The sequence below is a fragment of the Benincasa hispida genome, chromosome 1 (assembly GCF_009727055.1).
Source record: "Benincasa hispida cultivar B227 chromosome 1, ASM972705v1, whole genome shotgun sequence".
Taxonomy (NCBI): Eukaryota; Viridiplantae; Streptophyta; class Magnoliopsida; order Cucurbitales; family Cucurbitaceae; genus Benincasa; species Benincasa hispida.
The window spans coordinates 81,563,665-81,578,900 of NC_052349.1; the positions used below are offsets into that span (position 1 = coordinate 81,563,665).

Sequence of the window (15,236 nt, forward strand, 5' to 3'; positions counted from 1 at the left end):
AGATGTTTAATTTAAAATATAAGTCATTTTGGAAGAAATTAGAATGCTTAACAACCCCTCGTAATAGTTTTTCCATGTGTATTTTAACCAATTTTTTTTTATAAAAAATATTTAAATAAAAATGAGTTTTTTGAAAAATATTTTTTTTCTTAAGAAAATCTAAACAGCCCTAAATATATATGATATTTATTATAAACTTTAAACAAATACAAATATAATAACAAAAAAATATTAAAAATTCATAAATTCATCCACTCAAAGTAATCAAAGTTTAAACAAAGAGAAATATATATTTTATTAATATATATGTAATTTAAGTTAGATTGGGTTAGGTCTCAATTGTTTAGCCAACTTGATATCCAATCAAATTTATTCAAAATAGAAAAAATTCAAACCAACTCAATCCAAGAATCAAACTAATCAAATCCAACTCTTTTAATTTGGATTATCAGTTCTAGTATTCGATCCAATCATGGATTTATCTATGCTTGAAGGGTCAGACTTTTGGGTTTTGGTCCGAGACTGGCCCTGCACAATTAGGAGAGCGATATTACATCAATCTTAGCTCCGGTCAGTTCTCGATTCGTTCCGCTTTAATTTTATTTTGATTATTTACAATAATTGTTTCTTGTCTTCACTAAGTTCCAGTTTGGAACTTTAGGGTTCTCTTCCATCGCTAATGTTAAGGATTTGTTGATTTTCAATGTTTCATTACGACCCTTTTTTTGCTTCGATTTTGGTAATTGAATTTCACTCTTTTGTTTAGTTTTTGCAGGCATCGCCAATAATTGTTTTGTGTTATTTGTTGGCTGTAATCGTCTTTGAAGTTTAGACGCGTTTGATCACTTAATCTGTTCATGACTTCGAGGTACCTGAATTTGGTTTGAGAGTGCTCTCTCTTTCTCTCTATCCATCTCTCTTTTTATTTTTTCTAAAAAATTTTATTGGTTTTTTTTCCTTGTTGGTTTGGTGGGTGGCATTGAAGATTAGAGAAGAATTTCGTGAAGCCTTGCAATATGGTTTTATCAAAATGGGCTGATATTTGTCTTATTTGAAATATATCTACTGTGATTCTTTGCATCTTTTATCCTTTTGATTGCTTAGAAATTTCCCATTTGTGATGGTTTTATATTCGCGTGGATGTTTGGATAATGAATGTTAGGACAAATTACTATATACAACATTTTCCTTATGAAAGAGGCAGGTTAATAGATTAGAAAGATCAAATTTACTGAACAAGATACCTTGAACCAAGTAAAGTCTTGCTTTGATTTTTTTTCTTTTTTCTTTTTGGTTTGTTTTGGATCATGGTCACTTATTCATCTCAGTCAAAGACTTTGCTTAAGAGATCATATCATAGTTGGCTGCAGAACGTCCTTACTTGAACAAAGATCTATTCTGTTGGTTGTATCCTTGTTTCATACTAGGCTGTAGAGGGGCGCATGTGTGCTCTCAGATTCTCTTCAGCAGTTTGCAGGAGTTTGAATGGGTGGACTAAGTTTACGCTATTGCTAATGCTAGATTGGTTAGCTTGGTATTTACAATCAAAGATTATTTCTGGAGTTTCTTATGTGGCTGATGGCTTCTTGGTATCAGTAGGCACTGTTTTTAATCTGATGTCTAATTTAGGCTTTGAGCCTTTAGTAAGAGGAGATATTTGTATTCTTTAGTTTTCTATTGTCTTTTGGTATAGTGGTGTTGGTCTGAAATTCTGCAAAGACGGGCCATTACTGTTGTAAATGAACTCTCTGACTCTGCACCTGGGGGTTGAAATAGATTATTTGTTCTTTGTTAGGAAAACTCAAAGATCAAATGTATCTACTCCATGCCAGTTTCTGGTTTCCTCTCTAGCATCTTGTTCTCTATTTCTTCCAGTGATAAGAAATTTAGTCTATCATCTTCTTTATCCTTGTTTTCCTCTATCTTCTGCTTTATACTCAATTTTGTTTTCTTTTGTTCGTTTTCTGATTTGCCAGACAGTTACCCTTTATTTCTTTATTTTACAAAATATTCTTTTTGGTTGAGCCTTCATATATGATCTCTATGTTTCTGTTACAAATTATACATGTGTTTGCCCAATTATCCCTCAATTTATGCTGATTTTTGCTACATTTGTCATCGTCCAATCACCCTTGGTTTCTAGCCCTGAATATCCTTACCTAATTCTAACCTTGTAATTCTTGTTTATGGGCATTAATATTAGATATTAAAATGATTATTCACTAAATATTTCTAAATATCAAGTATATTGAAATAGAGTTCGTCTTCTGAATTCTTCCTTGGTTTCTCTTTTGTTTCGTCTCTTGCTCTTTACAATTCCTAGCAGTTGGAGGAGATCGTTTGGGAATGTCAGGTCCTTCATCGGCAATTCGATGGGCGGTCTAAGAGGCAGTGCCAATCTCGCTTCTTGGGTTGTTGCTGGAACCCTCGCTTACTTCCTTTGGGTCAAGCCCTCCCAAGACCTCAAACGGGAACAGCAGGAAAGGGCTGCTCTAGCAGCTGTGGATCCTCATCGGTATATTGAGAAGCGGAAACCTATTCCCGATCCCCAGGAAACTGGTTTGATATACGGCAACAAGAATACACCTCGAAAACCCAAGGAATAAGCTATGAAGAGTGAAAACTTTGGAGAAATGTAACGGCTCACACTTCTCACAGATTGGAGGTGAAGAAAGGGGTCAGTAAGTAATGTCGCTAGAAGCTAGAGCCTAAAACTGTGAAGATTAGAAGGTGATACATGAACAAATCTGTGTAGTTCAGTAAAGAGGTGTGGCCCAAATGATTTGGATCCTTTTAATAGATTTTCACTTGAAGATTGAAAAGGTTTTGTATTTTGTATTTGGCTTTGATCATCAATTGGATTGTCTACCATGGATTTATATTTCTAGTAATGACTCCAACTTTCATGGCACATGAAGCAATAAACACTACTTATCAAGTTTTCTAAAAGTTCAAGTATATTGTACAGGTCATAGTTGGACAAATTTTCTACCCAGATTTTCGTAAAATTGTTGGACAAAATTTGCTGCTGATTTCATACTTTATTTGCCACCTATATTCTTAAGGCAAGTTAGTTCCAGTTGATAATTGTTTGATTTTTTTTTTTTAATAACTAGTATATAAATATTAGTTTATTTTATAAATTTCTTTGTTTTGTTATCTACTTTCTTAAAATGTTATCATACTTTATTCCAAGTTTAAACTTATTTTTGTTTTTTTGGAGTTTTGGTAAGAGTTTGAATATTACCTTAAGAATTCAAACACAATTTGTTAAAATAAAAATTCGAAGATCAAATGGTTATCAACAAGATTTACTGTTTTTTTATTAGTTTGTCCAAATGTAAATTTCTTTTCATGATATATATATATATATATATATATATATATATATATATATATATATGGCTTCAAAATGTTGTTGGTTAGACAAAATTCTTACCCATATAGTTTTGTCATAGGTGCGTTTTAAGAAAAAGGTCGATTGACTGGAATCAGTAGAGCTTTGGTTCTTACATATGTTAATGGGACCCATTTTGATTGAGTGAGCATTAATAATTCATAAATTATGCGGTTGATTAATCATTTTATGTTTTAGTTTTGATTAATCATTTTATGTTTTAGTTCAACACAGAGTGTGGATTTGAATAGGGTGCACGATTCAATTCGATCTAGTTTTCAGTCGAATTATGAACCAAACCAAAGTCCACGGTTATCAAGAAAATAGAATCGTAGAAACCGATTTACATCGGTTTTGGTTCCTGAACCAAACCAACCTAAATCGGTTCAAGTCGATTCGATTTGATTTATAACCGATGGTTTTTTTGTTTTTTGTTTTAATTAGACAAAAAGATTGGACTTATGGATTTATGTTATGAGCTGGGCTTATAGACTGATCAGTATTACTTAATTTTTAATACTACTTTTACTTAATATAATATTTAATAAATATTATTTATATTAATAAATATTAATATATAGGGTTGGTTTGATTCGATTTTTTTCGATTTTCAAGATAGAGAACANGAGGGAATGGAGTCGACAGCTGATGGAAATGGAATGAAAGATTAGGGTTTTTTTTAGTTTTCTTATTTAATAAATATTATTTATATTAATAAATATTAATATATAGGGTTGGTTCGGTTCGATTTTTCGATTTTTCATGACAAAGAATCGTTGACCGAAACGAATCAATCGGTTCGGCTACTTGGTGAACCGATAGTTGCTTCTTTCTGAAAAATCGGATCAAACCAGTCGAATCGGTCTGATTCTTCGATTTTGATCGGTTCCTGCACACTCCTAGATTTGAATCTTGACTTCTTCGTCTTGAGGATATATATTTTTTTTCTATTACTATTTTATTTTCTTGTTCCAGTGTGCTCGATCCATTTTCAATTTAAGATTGTCATTTTCTTTATATTTTTTTAATAAGATTTATTTTGTTTATTAATTCATCCATATCATGTTGTTCTTAACATTTTTCTCCATATCTTTATGCTTTTCTATAAATATTTACTTTTCTTATATCTTATCTTTTACTAAATACTATATATAATCATGCTATCTTTTTCTACTTGGTTGCCATTTGTGTATTTGGAAAAGAAGTAGTCGTTTCTATTTGTCTGCTTCGATTTTTCTATTTTGGTGTAAAATAATATAATTCTATTGGCATTTGTTTGAATATATTTATATCCATGTTTACTTTTTATTAAATTTAAATTTAAATCTTATTATTTATTTATGGTAGTTTGGATATAATTTTAAAATAAAAAATTTAAAATTGTTCCCATATCTATATTTTAAAAAATATATTTTAATACATTTTTTAAAATTATTGCAAAACTCTTATGCATGTATAAGACTTCTTTAAACATACAGATTAATGTAGACTAGAGGGAATTTAAGATTTATTATAAATATAGAGACTAAAATTAAACAATTGAGAACCCAATATTTTAAAATAAAATGAAACCTAAAATATAAAATCACCAAAATGATATTTCAACCTAAATTTTATATAGAATCATATTTTGGGAAAAAAATGTGTAGTTAATAAATGAAATCAAATCTTAATGTTTTCTCTCTTTCCACTCTTTACCAAAAATAATAATAATAATAATAATGATAATAATAAATGGTGCCTTGTTTTTGAGTAAAATTTGGGGCAAAAGCTTTGACAACAAAGTGTGGGCTATATTCCTCTCACTCAAAGAAAATGTGTTGTGGGCTATCTCTCACCTATATTTCTTTTTCTATCTCTAGATTTGAAAGGCAAGAAAGGGATGTATCTTAATTGAAAAAATAACATGATAAGTCTTCGTTATATAAAAGTTAAATTATAACAAATACTCACGGACTTCTATTTTTATTTAAAAAATATTCTAATACTTTCAAAGTTACAATATTACCCTTAAACTTTCATAAACTTTTCAAAATTACTCTTGTAGTATAAATTATTTAGAATTTGAACGAAAATTGAGATGTGAAATGGTTGAGCATGTGACATAGAATGAAGATTTGAATTACCAAATAGTTTTAAGTCATCCCCACATAGCTCCAAGTCCCGATTTCTATTCGAATTCTATAGAATTTATACTCCAAAGATAACTTTGAAACATTTATGAAAACCGAGGGATAATATTGCAATTTTTAAATGTATAGGGATACTTTTGAAAAAAAAAAAGTTCTATTTGTTATAATTTAATCTTATGTATATATCATCGAAAATTGGTTAATGGTTAGATGTTCATACTAGTTTTCTTTAAAAGCTCCCAGGGTACTTATGATTTATAAATTTAATGAATGTTCATTAATATATGTTTTTTTTTCTTTTAGTTCAATAACTATATATGATTTAAAAGATAATATAATTAGCTATATCTAACAATAAAGATAATATGATGATTTGATAGTAAATATAAGGGTAATATATCTAACTTAAGTACACTGCATATCGGTATATGTGCTAATTTTACCTTGTTTGCTAATTATAATTAGCTTTATAATTTGTTATTTTATATTTGATATCAAAACTTCTAAATTAAATCACCTCTTACTTTAAAGATTCAAACTACTTACTCTATCACACGTAACGTTATTTCTAAAATAATTAGAGTTCTAAATAAAGTTCGTGGTGACATGATATTTAAAAAATATTAATTTATATGACTCATCATTCTTTAAATGTAAAATAGTTACTTTTATCAAATACTTTACAATGATTATGTAAAATTCAAAATAATTGGACACATCGAAAAATAATAACGTGTTTTAACAAATTACGGAAAATGACGGAATTAGAATATTTCTCCTTTGTCTTTATTGAAATGCATTGTTTAATTCACTTGTGATGCAGAACAATAAAGATTGATGATAAATTAAAAATAGACAGTCAAATTTAATTCATCAACAAGAAAATACTTTAAATCAAACATTTTTTTCGCAAAAAGTCCTAAATTTTGTTGAATTAACCAAGTTGTATATATATATTCAGTAGAACAAAATAGGATGATGGAAATTAAACCTATAATTACAAGAAAAATACAGTGACTTATATTAATTTTGACAAAATATTTTTTAATTGGGTTGAAAAGATGCATGGAATATAATAAAATAAGTATATTTAAAATGTAATTAAGAAAATGATATAAGGATGCAAAACCTCCAAGCTAAGACAAAGCCAGCACATTGCCCATCAATTGTACTCAATGGGAGAATTAGGTTCCTTCTTACCTCCTCCAAATTTCAAGCCTGCAGAACAGAAATATTCCATATATATATATATATATATATATATATATATGAGCCTTTTTAAATATAAAAATATTTAAAAATATATACATTTTTGAAACTTTTTACTATAAATATATATATATATATATATTAAAGTTGGTAATTAAAAAATACAAAGAATAGTACTATTACATTCATAGAAGTATGATATATGAAATATAACATTGTTAAGACTAATAAAAAACACCAACTTGAGAACAAATAGTATAATTAATTTAGATTATGAAAATCATTATAATTAATAACATTTTGACCAATTTTAAGCCATGTCACTTAAAAATGAAATAAAAACTTTGAAAAATAAAATTCATTTTAACATTTTTATTTAATATTCACACCTTAATTAAAATAAATATTTCATAAGTTAAACAAACATGCGTTACTATAAAAAAAATATTTATTATATAAAAGAAATTAAGAAATTGATGTATATATATGGATTAAGATTAAAATGTCTAATAAAGAGTTACGTCGGTATCAAAGTAAGCATAGGTCTATAACAATTGATATGTACTACTTTCTTAAGTACAATCATGAGCAAAATTAAATTTATACTTTAACATATAAGATGTGTGTGTGTTTTTTTAATTATTAATTTTATTATTTAAGAAGTTTAATTAAGACTTTACGTTCAAACCTTTTTTATTATAGTCATCCGTCTTAAAATTGGCTAATAACAAATCTATATATAATATTTAGTTTTGAGAGGATAAAAATTTGAAATTTCTTCAAATTTCTTAAAAATTTAGAGGAGAATATAGTTTTTTTTTTTTCCTGAAAGGTGAGTTTTTTTTTTTCTATCTAAGTATTATACCATTTAAGTTTGTCGCGAATTTCAATGTTCTCCAAAAGTGTGAAATTTATTGAAAAAAATGTTAAAACAGAAAGAACTAAATTAAAAATGTTGAAACCATGCAAACTAAATTTAGAAAACAATTAAACACCCGACTAAAACATATATCTTAATCCATAAAAGAATTAAAATAAGTAAGATTATATTATAATAATATACAAAATTAATCTTAAATAGTATTTTAAAATAATTATATTGAATCATGTTTTAAAAAATTTAAAAATACACATATATTGCACGTGGTAAAACAATGACAGATAAACTGTACAAAGACTAACTTTTAACACTTGAAAATGTAAAAATTAAAATAGAAGAGTTTCAAAGTAACCAATATCATCAATTTGTAAATATTTTTTATGTTTAAAAAGGTCCCATCAAACTAAGTAAGTATATTTTTACGTTGTTATATAGAATGGTCAATAGTCTATATTCATTTGGTCAACCGCATTATCCATCATGTGTGTGTAATGTTGTTCCGAATCACCCCACTTTATTCATAGACTTTGCTTTCGCTTTTTTTCCCATCTAAACTTCTTGCAAATTTTTTGCTCTTTACGAGTAAAGTTTAAAATTTCGGTCGAAATCTAAAAAATTTCGAGATTTTGACAAGTTTGAATTTTTTATTTTCACCCTATTTTTCGAAATTTTGTTTTTTTTTTCTTCTTTTTACAACGAGACTAGTTCAATGAAAACTTTTTAAAGTTTATGAACTTGTCTTGATTACACGAATTATATAATTTCACCTCAAAATCTTAAAGTTGAATTGATGTGAGTTTAATTCTTTTTTATCATCCAAAACTTTCATTTCCAAGAAATCAAAAATGAGAAAAATAACATATTTATTTTTAACTTTATTCAAACATTTTTCCATTGAATTTTCACATCATTTCACCTCAAAATTGAATTGATGTAAGTTTTATTTTTTTTTAATGACCCAAAGTTTTCTCCAAGAAACCAAAACCGAGAAAATAACATATATTTATTTTTAATTTCATTCATAATTATTTTATTGAATTTTCACATCATTTCACCTCAAAATTAAATTGATGTAATTTCTACAGAATTATCAGGATTATAGCTAGATGCTCAAAGATCATCTTTTTGGTATTAGACATGTACATTTTATGATGACTAGTTAGATCACATATGCAATGCACATGGTTCCAAATTTTTAGAACATAAAAATGTTAAATAAATATACTTTAAATTAAATTTAAATACTACTTTAAATTAAATTTAAATACTACTTTAAATTAAATTTAAATACTATAAATATCTAATGTGAAATTTAAAAGTAATGAAAGAGATTAGATAACTAAGACTATATCACTGTATGTTTTAATTAATTTATAATGAGTACGAAATGTGTTGGATGATGTATTTGAAATGTTTGAAACATAATTTTATAGAGGAAAATATAAATGGTAGAACAAATTTAATTTTTGTACATATTAAACATGAAGTTTAAAATTAATTAAAGAGATTAAATGGAGAAATGTATTTGTCACACCCCATCCCAGATTACCCTCTTAACGTGGAAGGAGATGTGATTGCAGCAGTTACCAGCCTAGCGCCGGCACTTACTGCCTAACTTAACCTCTTAACCTGATTCAAATCATGAATACATACATTCTCAACATTTAATGCACATCTTAACCAGAACTTTATTATATTAACATGACACAGGGTCTACAGGATTATCTATATTACAACATACAAACTTACACAATGAGCCCAACAACATATCTTAGTCCCTGAACACTCACACATGTGTACAAACATAAAGTAAAACAACAATTCTGTCTTCCATCAACCTGAGTCTTTGAGTGGTAGAGCAACAACAAAGATGTCTTCTGGGAACTGACCGCTACCTGGGGAAGGGGAAAACATTTGAAAACATGAGCTAGAAGTTTAGTGAGTGACTAGCTTTTAAAAACATAACTATACATTAGAACTAAGAATCAATACTAAAAGCTTTAGATGTAAACATAAACAACATTCACATAAACATTAACATAACATATCACATCTGTATATAATTGGATTACTTCTTACTTTGAGAGTGACCCTCTTGCTCATCTCTCAATACTTGGCCTCTTTCTTGAGAGTGAACCCTCTTGTCCAACTCTCTACCTTACTTAACTGCTTAGCTGAGAGAAGGAGCCCTTTTGTTCCAACTCTCCAAGCTACTCTAGGTTGAGGTGTGTCGCCTTTGTCCACTACCTTCCACCTAACTTTCCTCATACTAACACAAGTTAAGGTATGTCACCTTTGTCCATTACCTTACCCCGTATTAACCTAGGTTAAGGTATGTTACCTTTGTCCATTACCTTACCTAGTCTTTCTCATGCTATACTAGGTTAAGGTATTTCACCTTTGTCCATCACCTTACCTCGTATTTTCCTAGGATAAGGTATGTCGCCTTTGTCCATCACCTTTTTCCTAATCTTAACTGTCTTATGTGCAAGTAGACTGGATCCTGTCGTTAGACTCATGTCTAGAACTTAGCTCTAGTACCTTCACATGTAGTCCTTCAGTACTGAGCTATTCATATGTTCTAAGACACATTCTTATCTCTATATGACTTGATTGCCCAAGACATTCAGTACTAACGCATACTCATGATCATTAAATTACATAACACGACATTAAAGAGAGATGCGTTACTTTGGAAACTATTTGAAAATAGTTATCATAAATAGCTTTCAGTAAACAAGAATTGCTAAAACATTCATAAAGCATTTGCAATTCATTTAAAGCATTTAAAAGCATTTAAAGTCACTCATAGTCTTTAAGGTCAACCCTCTAATGCCCAACACCAATACATTGAGTACTTAGCCAAATTCTCAAGCTTTAATTTGACTAGGCAACAGATTCTTCACCATGCGTCCATTCCAGCCCACGCCTACTATCCATCATATGGCCCATCGCATAGCAACCTTGCACCAATTGTTTAGCTCATGCGCCTAACTTGTGGCACATCAACGCATACTCAATGCATTCACCTAGTCACGTGCCTCATGCTCCAGTGCAACCTTGCGCCAACATATCACTTGCACATAACTCAGCCCTCAATGCATGCGTTCAACATCACCGTCTGGCCCTTCAAGCTGCTTACTTATTCAACCCAAGCAGCTACCTGCTTGTTCAAGATTCTAGCTTCAATTTACAAATTTAATAACTAATTTTTCAGGCATTTTCTTAAGAAATTTCCTTCTACAAACTTGCTTTAAAATGTCTTAACAAGCTTACCTTAAAATTTCAGCTTAGAATTTCTTGTGGTTTGGCCTGAAATTTTTAAATTATCAAGATTGGTCTAAGCTTATCTTAGAGCTCGACCTTCAGTCGGATTCTTCACTCTTCAGCTCGATTCCTCTATAATTTCCTTCTGGCAACCCAACCTCAACAACTAGACATACTCAGGGTTTGAACGACTCTAAAAATCACTCTATTTGCACGAGTAAATTGCTCAAACTCTCTCTTTGAAGTCAAGCTTCCCTTGCATGATCATCCTTTAATATCAAGCTGCCACCTCATTCTTAAAGGGATAACAACAAACCCAAGCATGACAGTTGGCTTAGCTAATCAATCACTAAGCTGATCCTTTCCTCATTCCATTCAACGCAAGGATCAACTCTCAATCCACGCTTGTAACCACATGGCCGGATGCCTCTACACAATGCATCGCCCATCCTTGGCCAACGTATAGCTCACCTTGAGGCTATTGCGTCCCTCCTTTGGTCATACTCCTAAGCCAATGCATGTCTTAGCCCACGCATAGTCTTAACATAACATCAAGTGTTAGGCCTTCCTCGCTTCATCGCATATGTCATCATATGCTTACTCGGTCCATCGCATAGCTATAGCGTGTATTAAGTGTCCAACACCTTGCACTCATCACCGCATACTAGTCAGCGCGCACGACCAACCTCAATGCTCAGAGCCTTGCGCTCATCGTCTAGCCCTGCGCATATAGCATTCCCCATCGTTAGCACCCAACGTCTATCGTCTAGTGCCTATCGTGTAGCCCCGCATGCCCTATGCAATCACCCTCGTGCAATGCCTCATTGCCTAGCGCCTTGCTCGCGTGCAATCGAACACGTACTCACCCGCGCCTGGCCTACTCGTTGCACGATGGTTCCTCCTTGCTACACGATCTCGCAAGCCTCAACGCATCCTTGTACGCGTGTGCTATGCTCAGTGCCTGGCCTTGTGCCAACGCCCAACCTACCTTGCCCGCAAGCTCACTAACCTTGCAAGCCTCTTTGACTGCTGCATGCCTTGTCAACGCATCATGAAAGATCCTTCAACTCATGCGTTCATCCTTAGCTCCAACGCATAGTTTGTCTTTGACTTCAACATTTAGCCTCACATAACCTCTACAAGCCTTGGTTGCTACACACACAACCTCATGCGTCCATACTTCTCAATACCAATGCATACCTACTATTGGCTTCCATACTTAGCCAAATTTTCACTTGTTAAACTGTCTAAAACTCACCTAAGACTAGGTGTTTCCAACACTTAGAATTTTCTTCCTCTATCTTCCTACTTTCTTTACTTCCTTTCACAATTTTACTTTAACATATCCTTAATATTTGCTTAGCATGCCCATTATACACTTAAGTAGGAAAAATGGAGTACGGAGTTTACAATTACATCCCTTTTAAGGAAATTTCATCCTTAAAATTTGCTGGTCTTGAGTAAAGATAAATTTTCTATATCAATATACACGCGAGATTTTTTTTTGAAAAAAAAATTGTAACAACGGTATATCTTCTAAAACATTGTGGAATTCTATAGATTGGACAACTATTTTTCTTTGTTTGATTTTTTAATATAAAAAATTGATCATTCGAAACAATGAGACTAATATTCAAAACAAATACTTTGAGGACAAAATAATAATTGTTGAAATATGTAATGAAAAAAGAAAAATGCAAAATTAAAAGAAAAAGAAAAGACATGAAAGGTAAAAAGAAATTAGAGGTAAAAAATAAGTAGGAAACAATGTGAAATAGAAATTGTTGAGAGATATAATAGTAAAAGAGAAATGAAAAATTAAATGAAAAAGAAAAAGAAAAAGAAAAGAAAGGTGTGAAAGGTACGTAGAAGAGTATGGACGGGTGTGAGTGTGAGAGCAAAAGAGTATTTATTGAAAAAGTTAGGGACAAAGAGGAAAGTTAAAATTTTTCCTCTCTTAGACACTTTTAATATATTGTAAGAGATACCTATGAAGCACAGATACTTCATGTGAGGCAAAGAATCAGACACGTATCGGATACCGATACTTCCTAGATACGTATCTGACACGCAATTTGATGTATCTATACTTTCAGATACGTATTTGACACGCGATTTGATGTATTTATTTCTATGCGTACTTCTTTTTTAAAGAAAAAAACAAGTACTCATCTAATCTTTCCTAATCTAAAATTAAGCAACCTATTTAAAAAACTCATTACTCGAGTCCAAAACTAAAAGAAAAATAAATAAATAACGGACCAAACCCTAGACTAGCATAATCTAATCTTCATCTTCACATTTGAGTCTCCACAAAGTCCACCAAAATATAAACCATTTGGATATCTTCAACAATTCAACGAAGAAGTTCTTCATTTATCTTCATACTTCTCCCTTTAATCTTCTTTTTCTTTGTAATATGAGTCACTTTTCTATTGCAGTTTATTAAGTATTGTACTTCAACATTTTAGATGTTGCTTGTTTTGTATTGTATTTCAGTGTATTCTATTTCGTGCTATTATTATTAATTTGTATGCTAAATTTATCTATACCCTATATTTTTTTAAAGAAAAAAATGTATCCTCAACGTATTAGTATCCTCATTTTTTTAGAAATATATATATTAAAAAAAATATAAAAAATAGCGTATCCTTAGAAGCATCCGTATATTAGTTTTTTTTAGAAATTGACGAATCGCCGTATCCGATCGTATCCATATCATGTAGCCGTATTTGTGTCTGTGCTTCATAGCTTGTATCACATGTGGTTAAAATTTATTAGAATTTAAATTTCTATGATGAAATTTGAATATTGAATGAATATATATTTCATTTAGTTTGAATAGTAAGTTTTCTACATAAATTTAGTAACAAAAAAGTAGTTTCTAAAACTATATTTATTTGCTTTAGGTTAATTTAAAATAAAATAAATTAGATATTGTTGAAAAAGAGATATTTTCATTAAGTTAAATTACTAATATATTTTATCTTAAATTCTAAAATAGTGAAAGAGATAGAAATGAAAAAAATGATGAATAAAACTAAAATACATATGATGTAATTGAAATAAAAGTTACAAACTAAAATTTATAAAGGAGTAGCACGATAAAATACCCAGTTTTGTTTGTTTCATTTTTTTTTATTCTTTTGAATTGATTAGTCTTTGGAGGGAAAAAAAAATGATAGAATGCTGAATTAGAGAATTTTGAAATAAAAGGTAGCTTAAATAGATATGAATTTTTTTAAATGATTTAATCTTGTATTAGCTAGATATGTATTTTAGTATTACAAACTTTATTTAGAAAATTAATGTCTAAAATAAAATGATACAAAATTTTACTTGTTTAAAAAAACTATTTATTATTATTTTATTTTATGCAAATATGGTCTTACTTTCTAAAAGAATATTATGTGCTATTTATAAGTAAATAGTAAATAAAATTATGTATACTTAAAATACAAAAAAAAACAAAAAAACAAAAAAACAAAAAAACAAAAAAACAAAAAAACAAAAAAAGAGAATTATAACAATCTAAATTTTGGGAAATTGCATTTATTTTATCTTGAATAAGTCAGGTTGTATTTCAAATTTTGAGATTTGAAGAGTTTTTAATTATATAAAGGGTGTCTCGGTTTTTGTGCAAGGTAAAGAAAAAAAAGATAAAAGCAAAAAAGGAAATTATTTTCCTTCTTCCTCGAGCAACGCACCCCTACCTCGTGAAGACCCTCGCCAAATGACCAGCTCAATCGACGTCGCCCGATCTCCAGCCGGTTGCCTCAGATGCAGCCGCTCAATCACCGACCAGATGTGAGCCACGCCATCGAAACTCGAATGTCGCCCATGCTTGGCTCTGTAGGAGTATATCAGCATGCAACGAAAGCAACAAGGATCAATAAACATTCGAATTCCTTAATTTTGTCTATAAATGAAGCTTGCTCATATAATAATAAGAGGGTTTCATGTCATACCTTTGTAGAACCCCTTGAATCTCGATTCTCAGCTACAAATCTTCTCCAAATCTCATTGTGAACTACTTCAAGATCTTCCCCACTATTCTCTTGGAGCTTAGATTGAGTTGTGGGACTCAAAATAAGCTTGAATGAAGGGAACTTGGAGAAGAACTCATTGCACCATCCACTTGAAGAACACCTTTCTTCAACTCGAATTTTTCAGCAAAAACTCAAATGATGCATGCTTCAATTCCACTTCCATCTTCTCTATTTATTGTAGGACATTCATGCAAACAAGATGGCTGCATGAGATGCAGCTTATGCTTGGTGAATTGAAGCAAGAGTAAGTAGGTTTTGCGTGAGCTTCTTGGTTAGGTGAGTGGAGGAAACCAACATTTCCC

The 15,236-nt window shown here is 30.3% G+C and overlaps 1 protein-coding gene across 7 annotated transcripts; it reads left to right on the forward strand.

Moving 5' to 3' along the window:
- Positions 1–417: 417 nt before the first annotated feature.
- On the forward strand, positions 418–2,955 carry LOC120067145. Of its 7 annotated transcripts, none has more exons than XM_039018595.1 (3): positions 418–570; positions 767–868; positions 2,324–2,955. In XM_039018595.1, exons 2-3 carry the CDS (start codon positions 858–860, stop codon positions 2,604–2,606), a joined length of 294 nt encoding a protein of 97 aa, XP_038874523.1. In that variant the 5' UTR covers positions 418–570; positions 767–857; the 3' UTR covers positions 2,607–2,955. The 7 variants fall into 7 exon arrangements, with proteins under 7 accessions (XP_038874523.1, XP_038874557.1, XP_038874529.1 ...); XM_039018629.1 differs by having other exon boundaries at positions 419–570; positions 2,327–2,955; XM_039018601.1 differs by having other exon boundaries at positions 422–570; positions 776–868.
- The last annotated feature ends 12,281 nt before the right edge of the window (positions 2,956–15,236 follow it).